This window comes from Rhamphochromis sp. 'chilingali', assembly GCF_963969265.1.
Source record: "Rhamphochromis sp. 'chilingali' genome assembly, chromosome: 1".
Classification (NCBI taxonomy): Eukaryota; Metazoa; Chordata; class Actinopteri; order Cichliformes; family Cichlidae; genus Rhamphochromis; species Rhamphochromis sp. 'chilingali'.
This window is the reverse complement of record NC_137929.1, coordinates 66,749,369-66,767,603: the sequence shown is the minus strand read 5'-3', so window position 1 is coordinate 66,767,603 and position 18,235 is coordinate 66,749,369. Positions and strand designations below refer to the sequence as shown.

Below are 18,235 nucleotides of genomic sequence, written 5' to 3'. Positions count from 1 at the left end.
ATATTGCATTAATAATATACCCTACAGCATTGATATTGCCTTAAAGATGTTTATTAAAGCTATTGCCACTATGTTAACCTTTTTAATTATAGGTGCAGCCATAACCAGTTTATACACACATTGCATTCTTGTGCTCATTTAGAGTTGATGTTCAGTCTATTGAAGGTTTCAAGCTTTGTGGAGCGCTATGTCTTCACAATCTATTGTAGGTGACTTAGAGCAACAGAAGGTTAAAACGGCATACACGCTTACAACACACACTATAATCTAGAAACCTGCCAGGCCAAAGGCCTGAACTTCATTTAGCTTCTAATTTCATTTCAGTTTTCTTGGTAACAGATGACAGAAGACCCGTCAAGAAAGGTCAAGCCCTCAGGGACCATCCAGGCTTGCAATTTATTACAATTATGGAAGGTGTTAGAGAAAAAGGAACTCTTGTGTCTGTTTTTAGCCATTTAAGATGTACCATTTACTGTAATCAAGGTCTTTGATCTGTAATTGACGCTAGAAGGGGGCGTTAACCCTGATGTGATAAAAGCATTCTCAAATGTATTTTTGGTAGGAGACGTTTTGCTGGTGTGCTGCTGTATACTTCTCCTCCTGCGTGTTTTAATAAACTCATTGTTTGATTGCACTCTCCCTAATATTGATCCATAGAACACTGATGGGAACATTTTTCTGCACAATAAGTACTTTGACTTTTCATACTTTATGTACAATTTGCCAGTACTGCAGTTTTGTGTGCAGTGAGGTGTTTTCATGGTGTTTTCTTGGTGCTTTTACTAAAGGAAGGCTTCTATCAAATTCTTCCACATGTTGTCAAACTGAGCTGTGTGATGAAGTGAGTGTGACAGAAACACTCACACTGTGTTTCTCTGCTTCATCAAGTCAAATCTGGTCCTCAGAGACTGAATAAAGTCCTGTCCCACTAACAGCAGCTCCAACAGTCTGTTCACTGCTTTCTTCCTGTCAGTCTTCATCTTTCTGCTGCGTCTCCTCTTCACACTGACCACTTTCTATCTAACAGTGAGCTCCCAGTGAAGCAGCAGCATTCAGCCTGTTAGAGTCAACACAAATGTCTCCATCCAAGCTCATGTTGTGCTTTGTTGTCCTCTCAGTCCCCCAGGTGGAGGTGGATTCAGGGGTGGAGTCTGTCCAGCTGCCCTTCAACACCACACTTCACCTGCCTGAAGACGCTAAAGTGGAGTGGAAGAACAAAGGCAGCAGGATGATCTATGTTCATCAGAACGGCTCTGACCAGCATGAAGAACAGCACCAGGTTTACAGAGACCGAACGAAGGTAAATGAAGACCTGCTGAAAACTGGAGACCTCAGTCTGACCCTGAAACACCCCACAGATGGAGACAACTACACCTACACCTGCACCGTCTACAGCAGGGAGGGAAACATCCTGCTGAAGAAACAAGTGGAGCTGAAAGTCAGAGGTCAGTGCTGTAGATACAGGTTAGGGGTCAGAGGTCATGTAGGAGTTTATTCTCTAAAAGCTTTTAGTTTGAATCTATTTTCAGTTCATTCAAGGCAGTGATGAAAGGCAGTTTAGATATCCAGTGTTAAACTATGGAGAGGTGACAGCAGTGAAAGACAGATATAGTTCGGATAATACTAGTGAAGAAAACACAGTTATAGAAAATCAGGAGTTGTTACAATGAGTAGAAGACTCAAATTATTTATGAAATATACTGTTTATAAAGACAGAATGAAATCAGGCACTTAGGAATGTTTGCTGGTGTTTATAAGGTTAGTTAGTAGAGTTGCCAACTGTCCCGTAAAAAACTGAATCGTCCCGTATTCAGAGAGAATATTACGCGCTTCATATTGCGCCGGAAAGGAACACAGTTTGTCCTGGACTTCAGCTAGAATGGGAAAAGAAACAAGACACGCAAGTCCCGTCTCTTTTATTTGTTTATTACATGCTTTGCGCCAGGAAGATGAAACCGATGAATATATGAATGAATGTCTGTGAAGGTTCTCAGTCATCCAGGTCATCGTAGTCAAAGGAGCTTGCAAAGAAAAGCGTCGGGACTTCTTTAAGTTGCTTGAAGACGTTTCAGGTCAAATGGTGTTTGACCAGTTTCACACCTTGACTCAGGCGATTAGAGGATCATCAGGGGGTTCTTTTGTCCCTCTGCGGGGGGATACTCCCAATATGAATGAATGTTGCGCTAAACAACAGCAGCACTTTTAAGCTTGATCAGCTGTTGTTAGAATTTATTTAATATTAATTTCTAGTATCAGCTGATGTTTGCTGGAGCCACAGCTGTAAAGCTGCTGGTCATGATATCGGTTTGGATATGTGGTGAGAGGGAAACATGAAGATGAAACCAGGAGATGTCCTTACTGAATCATCAGAGCTGAACAGGTGATGGAGAAACAGGTTTACCTTTTAGGTGACATGAATGAGTTGAAGGGAAGTTATGAACTGTTTCTGAGAGACAAATAACACCAGGATCCTTTTCTAAGCAGCTGACAGCTGGTAACTGTGCAGGGGCAGGTCTAGCAAAGTGTTGCCAGGGGGGGCCAGGTAGGGCATTAACAGGGAAAGGGGGGCACAAGGAAATACTTTTCTTTCTTATTCTCATTTAAAATGTCTAGCTTTTATTAAATAATTATCTGAATCTTACAACCAAAGTTTTTATCTGAGATAAAATGTATAGAAATCATACATATACCAACAAGACTGTACATCACTGTCACAACAGCGTCCGTTTTCATTCAAAGGCTTTATGGCTTTAATACCTGGTGGGCCGCTCTCTAGTCAAAATGCCCAGGCAAATTTTTTTGTCCCAATCCAGCCCTGGGCACGACGCGCAGTGAATTAATCTGAGATGGTGCATTAAAAAATAAAAGGCCGGGCCAGCGGTGCACATCGCAAATTAGCTCGCATTGACACATTAGTTGTGTCACTTCTTAATGACTTTATCTTAGCTAACAACCCCAACTACCAAATTCAACTTGGAATTAGCTAAAAATAACTTATCAGTGAGAGGGACGTTGCTAGCTGGCAGTTTTTTCAAGCAGTGTTGAAATTTCCAAATTCTCACATTTCAAATGCTTCAGCAGCTGTCTGCTCAGCACATCATCAGCACCACGGAAATACACGGATACATCTGTAGACTCGAGACAGAATTCACAATGCGTCTTCGGGACTTTCAGGCGTATGGACCAATGTTTTCCTTTCTGATCAAACCAGAAAGCTTCAATGAGCAGCTGGATTTGTCTCACATTAACTGGCTGAGTTAATACCAGTTAATGCAACATTGAATTGCAGCTGATTGAACTGAAAACCTCGACTCTGTGTGAGTCAAAGTTTGCAGAACTATGAACGCAGCTGGAATCCGTAGCTGTGCGTGTTCATGGAGCTGCATTTTCACCTGCTGGACATCACTACCTGACAAGTTTTAGCCTAATTGTAACCCTGACACTAAAACCCCATTTTGAGCCTCAAAAATGCCTTTAAATGCCTTCAAAAATGTGAGGACCGGGTTGTGTGTCCTCACAAGTGAATGCTGGTTCTCACAAGTATAGTAGAATGCAGATTTCGGTCCTCACAAAGATAGCTAGACAGGAACACACACACACACACACACACAACGAGGGAAATTAGGAAATGGCACACAGGAGGGAGACACAGCTGAACCTAATTAAACATGATGAGACAGGGAGGAAGCAAAACAGAATACATTGACAAAGAACACAGACTGTCAAAGTAAAACAGGAAACATAATACAGTGACACAGACCTGACACTGAGACAGAGACATGAACAGTGGGACATGAAAAAAGAGTAACGCTGAACACAGGGAAAGCATATAAACAAAACCTAAGACTGGAAATGAGGAGGTAGTAAAGAACTTAGGGAGTGTGAGATTATTATGTCATCTTATGCCATATTATGCCCCTAATTAAAGATTGTAAAATTATTATGTAGTCTTAGTTTGCATTATTCTCCTGACTTAGAAGAAGGTGGTAACTATTACATTTATTAGACTGATTTCCATTACATTAGACTGCTGATTTATAAGGAATACTGTTTTCAGAGAGTCATGGTCTTATTTGTCTGATTAGAAAGAACAGAACATACTGCACAGGAAGCCAAGGTCATAACTTAGGCTCACTGAGAGAGAGAAATAATGTGGATGTTTAGGTTTTATGACTGTGGAGGGGGGGTCTGAAGCTATAAGAATGTGAGAAACGGTCAGACACTTCGAGATCAGGTGGACACCCTCCCGCGCTCATCTCCCCTCCGGATGGTTTATGCTCAAAAGTGTTGTATGGAATAATGAGAATTGTTGATTGAGCATTTATACACCGAGTGTTATTCTTCCTTCAGCCCAAAGATCAAAGAATTGTGAGTTTTAACAGGAGCTAGAAATACAGAAACAAAACATAAGAGACTAGCAATGACACACAATGAAATCAAGGATTAATAATAATAGAAAGCAGAAAACACTGGGTCACCGACCCAGGGCTGCGACACACAGTGAGCCTCTTATTATTCTCATTGATGATCAAGTGAAAGAGTGTTTGTATAAATGAGGTTTAGATTTTCAGTGGATAAAACCAAAATGGACATGTTCTATTTTCTAACACACTAGTCAAGCTTTATATCAAGCTGTTTTCAATTGCATGTTGAGAATCAATACTTTGCTGTTATGGCTACAGTTGATGCTTTTGTTCAGTCTCCATCGAAAGAACGCTTGAATAGTTGTACTAAAGAACAACTCTTGAAACTTGCTGAACATTATGATGTCGACGTTGGAGATAATCGGTTGAAAGATGAGATTAAAGGAGTGTTGAAGGCTGCATTGGTAAAGAAAGGCGTGTTGCCAGGTAAAATGCAGACCTTAGTGGCTGAGGTTGATCAGTCTGTGGTCTCAACTGCCGTTGCTTTGTCTCTTGAGCAGCAAAAGGAGTTGTTACTCTTAAAAATGGAAAGAGACAAGCTGAGCATTGAGAAAGACCGTGTAAGGCATTGCCGAATTGGGAGGATGGCCAGAAGCTGACTGTGTGATTATGTTACAGTCTGTTTTGACTGGAAAGGCTCAGGAAGCTTATTCAGCACTCAGTGCAGTTGATTGTCGGAGTTTTGCTACTGTTAAAGATGCAGTTCTGAAGGCGTATGAGTTGGTACCAGAAGCTTACCGTCAACGTTTCAGATCATGGAGAAAGTCTGATAAGCAGTCGCATATAGAGTTTGCGAGGGATTTAACTAAACACTTCAACAGATGGTGTTCGGCACTGGGAATGACAACTTTTCAGGATTTATGTGAGTTGATGGTACTGGAGCAGTTTAAAGATTGTGTTCCTCCTGTGGTTGCCACTTACATTGCTGAACGGGAAGTGACAACAGTTTCTGACGCTGCTAAATTGGCAGATGAATATATCTTGGCACATAAGGGGCAGGTTGGTAGAAACTGTTTTTCAGTTGGTGCTCCTTCTAGAGCTTTTGGTCAAACTAAGTTTATGTCATCAGATCCTGCAAAGGCCAATGGTGGTGTGAAGCCCAGTAAATTTGGTCAAGCATGCAACTACTGCCATGGCGATGGACACTGGAAAGCAGAATGTCCCTTGTTGAAAAGCAAGTTGGCGCGTACAGGCAAACAGGTTAAGCCTGCGGCTCTTACCATTACTGCACGGGAAATTTCAGAAGTCTCTCGGGAGACGCCAGTTTCGCCTTAGTCTGACTCAGAGAGCTATTCGGGGTTTGAGGATTTTTTGTCAGATGGGCTTGTATCACTCCCGGGTGATGTTCATAAAGTTCCTGTAAAGATTTTGTGTGACACAGGAGCGAAGGATTCTTTTATCTTCGCTTCCATGTTGCCATTTTCACAGGTTACTGATACTGGTGAGTGTGTGCTTGTTCAAGGCATCGATTTAACCACTATCTGTGCCCCATTGCATAAAGTCAGGCTGTCATGCAGTTTTGTGGATGATGATATCTGCCTTGGTGTTCGTCCTGCTTTGCCACTTGAGGGCGTACATGTGATTTTGGGGAATGATTTGGCTGGAAATCGAGTCTGGGCTGACAATTCTTTACCTGTTAAATCTAGAGTTCGGGATGAGTCCCATGAGTGTGAACACGGTTTTTCTGACTTTGCAGATTGTGCTGTTACAAGGGCTGCAGCTAAAAGGGATGCAGAGCCTGTAACTCAAGCAGAAGAGTGTCAGGTTGAACCAGATTTGATTGTTCCTGAACATTTGTCAGTTTCCCAGCAAGAGTTAATTCAAGCATAGCGTGCTGATGCTTCACTGACTGAGCTATTTCACAAAGTGCAACCTAGTGATGACGCTACAAGTGCGGCCTCTGGTTATTTTCTGCAGAAGGATGTACTTGTCTGTAGGTGGATTCCGCAAGGGTTGAACTGTGTTGGGAGTCCAGTTGTCCAGATTGTGGTTCTGACTAAATACCGTGACGAGGTGTTGAAGTGTTCTCATGACAAATCTGGGCATTTGGGAGTGACGAAGACTTATAATTACATCTTGCGCTACTTCTTTTGGCCACGTCTTAAGCGTGATGTTTCAGCTTACATTAAGACCTGCCATACTTGCCAAATTGTAGGTAAGCCAAATCAGTCTATTAAACCTGCTCCACTTTGTCCCATCCCTGCTGTGAGTAACCCATTTGAACATTTGATCATTGACTGTGTGGGCCCTCTTCCTAGATCAAAATCTGGTTCGGAGTATCTGTTGACTGTAATGCGCCAGGTTACGCGTTATCCTCCTGCATATCCACTGCGTACCACCACAGCCTTGGCTGTGGTGAAGGCTTTGACACAGTTTAGATCAAACTTTTCGTCAAATCTATTTGCACAAGTTCTTGAGCTGTTGAATATTATACATAATAAAGCTTCTCCTTATCATCCACAGAGCCAAGGTGCTTTAGAGCGCTTCCATCAAACACTGAAGTCCTTGTTACGTGCCTATTGCACCGAAATGAGGAGTGACTGGGAGGAAGGTTTACCGTGGCTTCTGTTGGCAGCGCGAGAAGTGTGCCAGGAGAGTACTGGGTTTAGCCCAAATGACTTGGTCTTTGGCCACAAAGTTCGGGGACCATTGACAGTGCTGTGCGATAAGTGGTTGTCAGGTGAACCACCAGTGAGTTTGATAGATTATGTTAATGGTTTTCGGCACAGACTGTATGTGGCAGGTCAGTTGGCCAAACTGAACCTTGAAAAGGCTCAGGTCAAGATGAAATATTTTTATGACCGGCGTTCTATACCGGCGTTATGTAAGACATATTTAATGAAAATAAGGTAAAGTAACTTAAAGACAATTTAAAGGACATAACAGCCATAACTGAAATTTCCAAATGAACAAGATGGGTGCCAGAGAGAGAGTCAAAGCCAGCCATCCTGCTGGTTCAGTCAAGGTGTCTTTATATACACTGGGGCTGGCCTCTCAGGTGTGCTGCATCAATAATTGGGTCAGCTCCACCTACCTGCAAGAAACAGGTAAAAGAAAAAGAAAAACACAAGGCCAGCCCACTGGCCGTCACAACCTGGACGCCCATCCCCGGACACAAAGAACCACCAATGCACCGCCGTCTGAGGGAGTCCGCCACCGGCAGGGGAAGTGGTGGTGGGGGGAGATAGGCCTCCAAACCTTAGAGGGCCTGAGATGTCCCCAGAGAGGTGGCGTCTGATACCCAACCTGATATATAGACACAGACATACAGGCACACACAGATACAAACATCCATTCCCACCCTCATGCTCTCATATGCACTTACTCCACACTCAACCAACGTGGAGACAGACATAAAGAGACGCTGTACACACAATCACACTCCCCAAGCGTACTCTACGAACCGGGTCTAGGTACCCTTGCCCCTGGAGGGGGGAACTGCACCCAGACCCAGGTGGTGTTACCCTTTTTCCTGCGGTGGGGAGAAGCAGACCGCTCCGACTCCGCAGCAGCAGGGAGGCCCCACACTCCAGACTGCAGCCGGACGGCCAACTCCTCCTCCTAGCCCCCCCGCTCCAGCAGGCTGCAGAGAACGGGGGTGAGAGAAGACTCCAAACCTCCCTCCGCCCGCTCATTGTAGTGTTGATGCATGTGTGTTCTAAGGATGCATTTAAAACCCAGGAGGGCATGGAGCTACCTGCCAGAGAGCAGCAGGTAAGCGCATAGCCCCTCCTGCTAGCCCTCAATGTCTACGTGTATTTAAAATTGAGAGGTGGGCAACGACGCCAGGGGTGAGGTGTACACCCTGATGGTAATATGGACTCCGTGTAGCGTGCCCACCCCCAAGATCCTATATGTATGTGTCATGAGAGTGTGAGTAATGTGAATGTCTAAGTTGTGGGATAAAATTGAGGCAGAGGCAGCCAGAAGAGGACGGGGGGGGGGGTAGCCTCCTCTGCACCCTGGTGAAACACACCTACTCCAAGGCCCTGCATGTGTGGGTGGTTGTGGTGGAGAGGGAAGAGGGAGGCAGCTGGAGATGGGGAGGGAAGGAAGGGACGGGCAAGTGACCCCTCCCTGGGGCCAGCTCCCCCGCTGACCCCAGTAGGCACCCCATACTCTGCGACCCGCCAGAGAAAGGGGGCCCAGGCCCATCCAGACCGGGGCCCAGTGCAGCCCAGTGCAGCCCAGTGCAGCCCAGTGCAGCAGCGCCGCCCGGCCCCACAGAGCCTGGGACAGTCCACCCAACCCCACCACAGAGAAAACTGCACCCACCCCATCATCCACTCATCTTCCAGACTACATAAGACAATAGACGCCAAGGCTGAGATCTTCCTCCGCCTCTCCTGTATCTCCCCCTCCTGCAGAGAGAGTTCCTGAAGAGAGGAAAGCTCCTGCAAGATGTGACAACCTCCCCCACCAGTTGAAGAGCCCCCCAGGCGGCTCGACACACCGGCGGCACCCTGCGCCAGGGCTGGGCCCCCATACACCCACCCACCCACAAGGCCCCAGCCCAGAGCCGGAGCGCCCCCAGAACCTCACGCCCATCCCGGACCCACCCAGGGGCAGCCAGGCTACCAGGTCAGTAACCCACGTCCGTCAGCACAGACCCTCCCCTAGCCCTGCTGCACGCAGCCACGAGGAAACAGTCACCTGAGAGCCAACAGAGCCCCTAACCGGACATGACCGCTACCCCGGGTTGAGCCCCCCAAGGAAGATGCCTCCGGGGAACCCCCCGACGCCCTAGGCCTGTCCCTACCCCCACACCAATCACAACAGTGAAGGCTTGTTTTTACATCATTATTATTTACCACTTCTTTCAAGAAGACAGGGCCTATCAGTTTTTGCTCCAATGCTTCCAAGTCTGTGACTGTCCAGAGGGGAAAAACAGCACCAATACTGTAATACTGCAGCAACTGGTCCATGACGTTGTTTGAGGAGAGACTGTAGCATTCAACTATGAACCCTCTGAGTCTCCTTAATGTCTTTCAGGAGGGTTAGAACACGTACAAACATGCTGGTATTAGTGGCTTGTACATGTCATCTTGGAACTGGTTGTGAAACCACTGGTGAAGGAGTTGAGGGTGGTGGTGGCCGAACAAATGGATGAGTGATGTTCAGGTGGGGAGTTTCACTTGAATGTCTGTTCTCCATCCATGGTGGTTGTGAGGTCTCTGGCTGTTCTGCAGCATTGTCCCAATCCTCATCAGAGCTTGACTGGATCACTGGCCTTAAATTGTGTGGGGGGGTTTTAAATATTTTTTTTGATTCATTTTAGGTGCTGTTTAGTCCTACAGACTAAAAACATTAATGTATAGTGCGGCATCAAAAAGAGTCTAAAACAGATTTTTAAAAGTCAAAACGTTAAAGTTTTATTTTAAGATCATATCTAAACCTGGTGAGCAGCAACGGTCTGCTAAAGATACTGTCAGTTGGTTTTTGTTTCTTATAATCACCACAATAAATTGTTGCTTTTAAGGTGTTTTGAAGAAACATAATTACCTCCTTTTCTGCTTCCCTTTTCCCAATCTGCTTCCAGAATCTGACTCAGTCTGCAGACCAGAGGTTGCTTCAGACCTCCGCAGTTTCACCCTGGTATTTTCATAGTTTTCTGGTTCAATGTGCCCCTTTTTAACTTTGAGCACCCGCCCCTTTAAACGTCTCTGCATGGCCCTGGTTGCGCTTGTGAATCATGATTCACGAGTATTGAACGATTCGTTCACGAATCGAACATCACTAGTAATAACACATACGCCACCTGGGGGGAATGATAACGTAGACTAGATTCTCCCGATCGTTTACTCTTGCTGTCCTGTGAACAACATCGGCGTGGTGTTAATCGTTTGCTGTTTTCGCGATCGCGTCGCGCATGAGAATATCACCAGGTAAACACTTTTAAACATTTTGTTATTCAACAGCATCAAGACTGACGTGACGAGTGTGTTTGAGATAACCTCACAAGTGTCACAGATGACACATTTGGTGTTTATTTGCTGTTTTGTTGGTAGCAGCTCCTGAAAAGCAAGTCTGCCACACATCTGTTCGACCAAATCCAGTTAATCTGGAACACCGGCTTAATGCTTCTATTAAAAATGGATAGCTGTGCTGTATCCGTGTTGTCAACAGCTAATGAGAAAGCTGTGCGAGACTCTTCAGTCAGCTGTGTTGAAAGGTTCCCTGCTAGCTCCGTGACTTGGTCCGCGATGGCGTTTCTTGACAAACTGACATTTTGAAAAGTCTGTATCTGGTCGGGGCACACCTGCTCACACACCTTCAGCATGCACTGCTTCAAAAACGCTCCCTCCGAAAAAGAATTTGAAGCGCGGGCGATTTCTTCAGCCACAATAAAGCTAGCTCTCACTGCCGCATCGTTTTTGGCTTTGGCTTTTGTGAACATATTCTGCTGCCGTCGCAGTTTTTCCTTTTAATTCTTTGACTATTTGGCGTTTTTCTTGAATGCTAATTTTGGCATACTTGGCTCTGTGTTTGGTGTCAAAATGCCGATGTAGATTATACTCTGTGACTACCGACACTGCCTCATGACACAAGGCATAAATATGTATTCACCTTCCCATCTTTCTTGAAATAACCCTTCCTTCTTTATCAATCTTTCTCTTCCTGGACATTTTGGGATCATTTGGGGATAGCTCTTTTCACTTGTCGCATTATTTAAACTGACTTCAGCGTGTTCATCACAATCATGGTGCTCTTCCTCAAGCCGTTTATTCTCAAAAGATTCAGAGTAAAAAATTAAGTCCTGATGATGCTCTGACTCATTCTGATGTGAAACGAGACGAAAATGCTCAATAACTTTCACAGCTATTTTCCTTCTCTTTGTCCTCTCAGATTGCTCCATTGCTTTCTGAAAGACAAATAGTATAAAAAGGATAAATGTAGTATTGTTCAGTCACCCGGGTAACAGCTTGGATACGTTACACTAACTACATCAACAGGTCCTTACTCACAAATATTATTAGGGCCTGACAACTATCCAAAGCACATTTACATGTTATAAATCGTGGTTAATAAGGCTATCTTCTTTAATTTCATTCACTTTAGAATTTGGCTGTCACTTGTGTATCAGAAATATAGGAACAATCATCTTCTGGTGGGGATTTGTGCTGTTTGTTCTTTAGTTTAGCTTTAGATATTTAGAAGTCAATGTGGGCAAAGGTCTGCTTCTATATAATAAGCTCTAGTGCATCAATCTTTATTATTTTCAGCTCATGATTTATTTCCATCTTTCAGCAAAGCAGCCTTTGAACTATGCACAGCACCTGCAAAGGGAGTTTTTCCTGCCCATTGTTGCCAAAGTGCTTGCTCATAGGGGGTAATATGATTGTTGGGTTTTTCTCTGTATATATTATTGTAGGATCTACTGTACAGTATAAACCCCCTTGGGGCGACTGTTGTTGTGATTTAGTGCTGTATAAATAAAACTGAATTGAATTGAACCATCTCTCAAGCTTACTCACAATTAGGGGTGGGTTTCAATAACAGATTGTCAGATTAAAATCGATTTTAGTTTGAATAAAGCAATATGGAATTATTGAAATCCTGAATTGACTTTTACATTTAAATATATTTTGGCAGAAACAACAGAATCTCAGCTCAAAACTCACAAAGCTATTTCAACAACCACCAAACAGCGAAAACATCAAATGAGAGCAGGTTTCAGCCCTGACTGTGTACATGCCGTCGGGTGAGAAAGCCAAAATCTCACTTATTCTGATGCTGCAGGTTTCATCACTCTGACCAAAATTCACTGAACAAGCAGAAGAAGAAGATCCAAACTACGCTTCACATTTGATAAACATTGTCATTAATTCCCTCTTACTTTTGCTGTTTTGCTTCCACTGCGATAAAATTAAACTTCCTGCACACTCTCTCTGTGTACGTAAAGAGCAGTTTCCCCATCTCAAATCTCTTTTCTGCATTATTCGCTTGCTTATCACCCACCAGTCTACCAATTTTTACAGCGCTGTTAGCTGTTGTTTTTTTTGTGGTTTGTTTTTATTTTTCAAAAATGAAGCTAATAAAGACAAGACTGCAGCAATTTTGGTTGCTGTGATAGTGGAAAGCCCCCCTAACCAGAACACACAAGCACGGGACTGCCCTGTACATTCAAAGAAAATGCATGTCAGCTTCAATTCACGAAGCTGACATCAAAGTTAGATGCCTTTTATTAATACTAACCTTAGGAAAAAAAACAAGATAATGTTTAAGTACAATCCGCTACAACTTGATGTTAAGTACATGTAGTTATTAATTTTGGTGCTAGTTAAGAAGTCTGTAGGATACAGGACACAAGACAATACCTGTTTCCCAAAACGTAGGCTGCATCCTCCTGAGGCCGCATTTGTAGACCGATTACATCGCAGCGACGCGACAGAGGCTGTCCAAAGTCGCAGACTCCTCCGAATCCGGCCGACAAATGCGTCCTCCTTTTCCCCAGATTTAAAGGATGGGTCGAGTGTATACTTCGTGGCCCACCATATCCCAGAATTCACTGCGCGGCCCAGCCAATTCCAGTTTCCAACAATGGCGACCGCTACTAAGTTTTCACATTACCCTAGTTGTGTCCCAAAACGTAGGCCGCATCTGTAGGAGGACCCAGCCTTTGCAGTCTACGTGGGCCGGGTCCTTCGAAGACTGGGAAGGCCAGAAGTGCGAGGCTGTGAAATTGGACGGTCTAGCCTTCAGATTTGCGTCACCGCTGTCTCGTTGGAGTTTAATAAGCTCTGCCGTCTGCTCCTTGCTATCTAAAATATAACGGGACACTGGCGTAAATTCTCGACCATCTCACACTTCGGTTTAATCAGTTTTCTGTTTGACGTTTATTCAGCTGTGTGAAAATCCCGGAGGAATCCACTCGATGGTTTAATAAAGTTTTATTTAATCTAATAACTTTGATCTCAGGAAACCGATTTACCCCGGAACAAACAAAACACAAAAAAAGCTGAACAATTACATTTTTAAGTTATCCAAGTGACTTATATATCATGTTTAACCTGAGTAGCGAAAGACCGCGAGGGTCTGAAAACGATGAAGCCAGGAGTCCGTTGCTCTCGCCGGCTGGAGTGACCATTGAACACCGCCGGCTAGCTATCTAGTGGGTGGGTAACAGACATTTCCGAAAACGTCAGCGCACTTTTGCAAATATGCGATGTCTCGATAAACCAAGCAGATATTTGAAGTTTACACAGAAAGATTAATAAGAGTAATATTAAAACTTAGTAGCGGTCGCCATTGTTGGAAACTGGAAAGGCTGGGCCGTGCTATAAATTCTGGGATATGGTGGACCATGAAGGAGAACGAGAAAGTAACTGTGTGACACGCCAGTGTCCTGTTATATTTTAGATAGCAAAGAGCAGACGGCTGAGTTTATTAAACTGAAACCGAGACTGTCACGGCTGGCGGAGTGAGCCATGTGGAGTGGAGGAAAAGGAGGACCCAAAATGCAGCAAACTGATGATACGAGTGATGTTTATTTACAAGGTGGTAGTGGCAAACACAGGCAATGAAGCGTGAGCAATTACAAACGGAAACCTAAACTGGGAGAAACTAAGTGACAAACCTGAGACCGTACAAAAGGGGTGCGGGGCAGAGAGACGCAGAGACAGGAACACCATAGAACGCAGAGATACACGGAAGAATGCAGACGAGCCGACCAGGAACACAGACCGACACCCACTAAATATACACACACAAGGTAATCAGGTAATCACACACAGGAGGGAAGAACAGCTGAACGTAATACACATGAGGACCGGAGGAGACAAGCTGAACACAATGACAACAGACACAGACTTTCAGAACAAAACAGGAAATCTAGAACACGAGCCTTCAAAGTAAAGCAGGAAACACACAGACTGATTTGCAACACAACACGGGGACATGAACAGAGCACCAAGGACAGACACAGGTAGGGCTGAATATACACCAACTTCAGGTTCAACCCTAAACTAATACAAATCAGAATAAACACAAAACGCTGGGTCAACGACCCAGGACCATGACAGAGACAGTGGTTACGCAAATCTGAAGGCTAGACAGTCCCATTTCACAGCTTCGCACTTCCGGCCTTCTCAGTCTTCAAAGGACCCGGCCCACATAGACCGGGAAGGCTGGGTCCTCCGAAGGATGCGACCTAGGTTTCGGGACATGACTAATGCCTTCAAACTGTGAAAATCAGCTAAGTCCAACATTCTGGTCAAAATTTCAACTAGCTTTAGTGCTAGGAAAAAGTCCAGGACTTGACTAACACATACGACATACATTATCGTAACTTTCTAAACATTTCTTTCAAATCAGGTCAAAAAGTCCTTACTTTTAGTGCAGAAAATAAGATCCACTTAATCCAAAAAATGACAGCTCAACTGTCCAAGGGCGCAAAATTACGAATTTTCCAGATTGCGGGGATGGGTTTACAAACACCTCACAATATTTCTTGAAGTAACGCGAGATTTCAAAAAACACTCCTACATGGATTTAAAAAAATATTTTACTTAAATGTAAAACCATTTATTTCATTTTCTAAAGCGCCTTACAATTTTAAGTCACATCTGTTCTTTGTGTTTCATTTATATTAATATATTTTAGATGTATATTTTTATTAATTAAATATACAATTTGAGGATAGTTTTTGTTTTAATGTTTTAAATATGCTGCCTCTTTTTCCAATATCAGGTGTCTTATTATCATATTTGAATCCCCCTGTAGATGCTGACAGGTAACCATGTCACACAGAGCTCAAGCCTTTGAATCCAGCTGTAGGCCTGTGTTTGTGAGCTCATTAACAGCTGTTTGTTTAGAGAGACGTGGTCCTCACAGGACAGCCACTACAAACATATGATTTTATAGAATATGATGCATTACTGCAGATTCAACACAATAGAAAGGATTTGGAATGAGCTCAGCCTTAAACATGTGCAGAGATATAGAAATTATTTTACTGCTACAATATAACCTGCATTGTTAATATTGCATTAATAATATACCCTACAGCATTGATATTGCCTTAAAGATGTTTATTAAAGCTATTGCCACTATGTTAACCTTTTTCATTATAGGTGCAGCCATAACCAGTTTATACACACATTGCATTCTTGTGCTCATTTAGAGTTGATGTTCAGTCTATTGAAGGTTTCAAGCTTTGTGGAGCGCTATGTCTTCACAATCTATTGTAGGTGACTTAGAGCAACAGAAGGTTAAAACGGCATACACGCTTACAACACACACTATAATCTAGAAACCTGCCAGGCCAAAGGCCTGAACTTCATTTAGCTTCTAATTTCATTTCAGTTTTCTTGGTAACAGATGACAGAAGACCCGTCAAGAAAGGTCAAGCCCTCAGGGACCATCCAGGCTTGCAATTTATTACAATTATGGAAGGTGTTAGAGAAAAAGGAACTCTTGTGTCTGTTTTTAGCCATTTAAGATGTACCATTTACTGTAATCAAGGTCTTTGATCTGTAATTGACGCTAGAAGGGGGCGTTAACCCTGATGTGATAAAAGCATTCTCAAATGTATTTTTGGTAGGAGACGTTTTGCTGGTGTGCTGCTGTATACTTCTCCTCCTGCGTGTTTTAATAAACTCATTGTTTGATTGCACTCTCCCTAATATTGATCCATAGAACACTGATGGGAACATTTTTCTGCACAATAAGTACTTTGACTTTTCATACTTTATGTACAATTTGCCAGTACTGCAGTTTTGTGTGCAGTGAGGTGTTTTCATGGTGTTTTCTTGGTGCTTTTACTAAAGGAAGGCTTCTATCAAATTCTTCCACATGTTGTCAAACTGAGCTGTGTGATGAAGTGAGTGTGACAGAAACACTCACACTGTGTTTCTCTGCTTCATCAAGTCAAATCTGGTCCTCAGAGACTGAATAAAGTCCTGTCCCACTAACAGCAGCTCCAACAGTCTGTTCACTGCTTTCTTCCTGTCAGTCTTCATCTTTCTGCTGCGTCTCCTCTTCACACTGACCACTTTCTATCTAACAGTGAGCTCCCAGTGAAGCAGCAGCATTCAGCCTGTTAGAGTCAACACAAATGTCTCCATCCAAGCTCATGTTGTGCTTTGTTGTCCTCTCAGTCCCCCAGGTGGAGGTGGATTCAGGGGTGGAGTCTGTCCAGCTGCCCTTCAACACCACACTTCACCTGCCTGAAGACGCTAAAGTGGAGTGGAAGTGTATCCATGACAGTTATATCCATGTGTATGAGAACGGCTCTCATCAGTTTAAAGAACAGCACCAGGCTTACAGAGACCGAACGAAGATGAATGAAAACCTGCTGAAAACTGGAGACCTCAGTCTGACCCTGATATACCCCACAGACTGGTACACAGACACCTACATCTGCACCGTCTACAGCAGGGAGGGAAACATCCTGCTGAAGAGAAATGTGGAGTTGAAAGTCAGAGGTCAGTGCTGTAGATACAGATTAGAGGTCAGAGGTCATGTAGGAGTTTAGGTGACATTCAATGTAAAATGTCTGGATGAAGCACTGAGCTGAGGTTGAGATGGGGAGAAAGTGACTTGCATGAAGTCTGCAAAAGAGAAAGAAATGAGCAGTGAGGTTTTTATTACACAGGGAGGAGGCTGATATGCTGGAAGAAGACGGGCAGTGAGATGATTGGACTAGAGCAATGATGTCAGTGTTGAGTTAATGATGTGGGAAAGTGGAAGCAGTGTAAAGAATAAACGAGCTGCAAAACACCTGGAAAGCAGACAGATGAGTAAATACAGATGTCCTTTATTGAACTCACACATGAGCTTCATTTCATTATCTATAGAGTCACGAGAAGTTTATTCTGTTTAGTGTACGCAAGTTCTCTTCACTTTTCATTCAGCCTCATTTATCCAAAGAGAGAAAGGAGCTTCCTGTAGATCCTTGTATGTGTGACCTCTGTGATGTCTCCTCTCTCTCTGTCTAATGAATGTTCTTGAGCAGCTCCGCTTTGTGCTAATAACCACTTCTTCACATATTTATTCATGACAGTGGATCATCTCTCATCTAATCATCACTTCTAATGTTGCGTTTTTTTTTCTCTCAGTCTCTGAGTTAGAGGTGGATTCAGGGGTGGAGTCTGTCCAGCTGACCTTCAAAACCACACAAAACCTTCCTGAAGACGCTAAAGTGGAGTGGAAGGATGAGAGATCCAGAAAGGTCTACGTGTATGAGAACGGCTCTGACCAGCCTGAAGAACAGGACCAGGTTTACAGAGACCGAATAAAGATGAATGAAGACCTGCTGAAAACTGGAGACCTCAGTCTGACCCTGAAACACCCCACAGAGAGAGACAGTGGAAGTTTTATCTGTAAAGTTCAGAGTAGTGGAAACATCCTCAGGACAAAATCACTGCTGCTCAAAGTCAAAGGTTTGATTCATTATTTGTCTTTTTTTCCTGACTGTCACTGAGGACAGACTTCCTGGACTCTGACTCACATCATTTCTTCTTCTCATGTTTTATTTTCAGCTCACATGATTGCAGACATGAGCATGAAGAGCACTGACAGAAAACCATGTCAGTTCTCTTCATGCTCATGTCTGTGTCCAAAAATATGTACCTATCTGTTTCTAATCACAGAGGTTATTTCAGTTGTTGTTGAGAAGGATTAAAACCACTGTTTGAGGTGCTGTTGGAAGGATACATATAGGCTTAAATGTAAAAAAAAAATCCCTACAAGGCAGTCCCATTTCAAAATAAAATTTAAATGCCCTTACATTATTTTCACAGTAAGATTATGTAAAAACATGTTGTGGTGAGGCGTGGTCGGAGGTGCCGTGCGGATGCACCGGCTCAGCA

General features: G+C 43.6%; 1 protein-coding gene across 1 annotated transcript; it reads left to right on the top strand.

The window, feature by feature from the left end:
* Window positions 1–1,228: 1,228 nt before the first annotated feature.
* LOC308409824 (uncharacterized protein) lies at window positions 1,229–17,914 on the top strand (the record flags this gene model as incomplete). The annotated part of the gene is made up of 3 exons (XM_080902823.1): window positions 1,229–1,445; window positions 16,523–16,849; window positions 17,483–17,914. The coding sequence occupies 3 exons, from the start codon at window positions 1,229–1,231 to the stop codon at window positions 17,845–17,847; spliced, it is 909 nt and encodes a 302-aa protein (XP_080758949.1). The 3' UTR covers window positions 17,848–17,914.
* Between the last annotated feature and the right edge of the window lie 321 nt (window positions 17,915–18,235).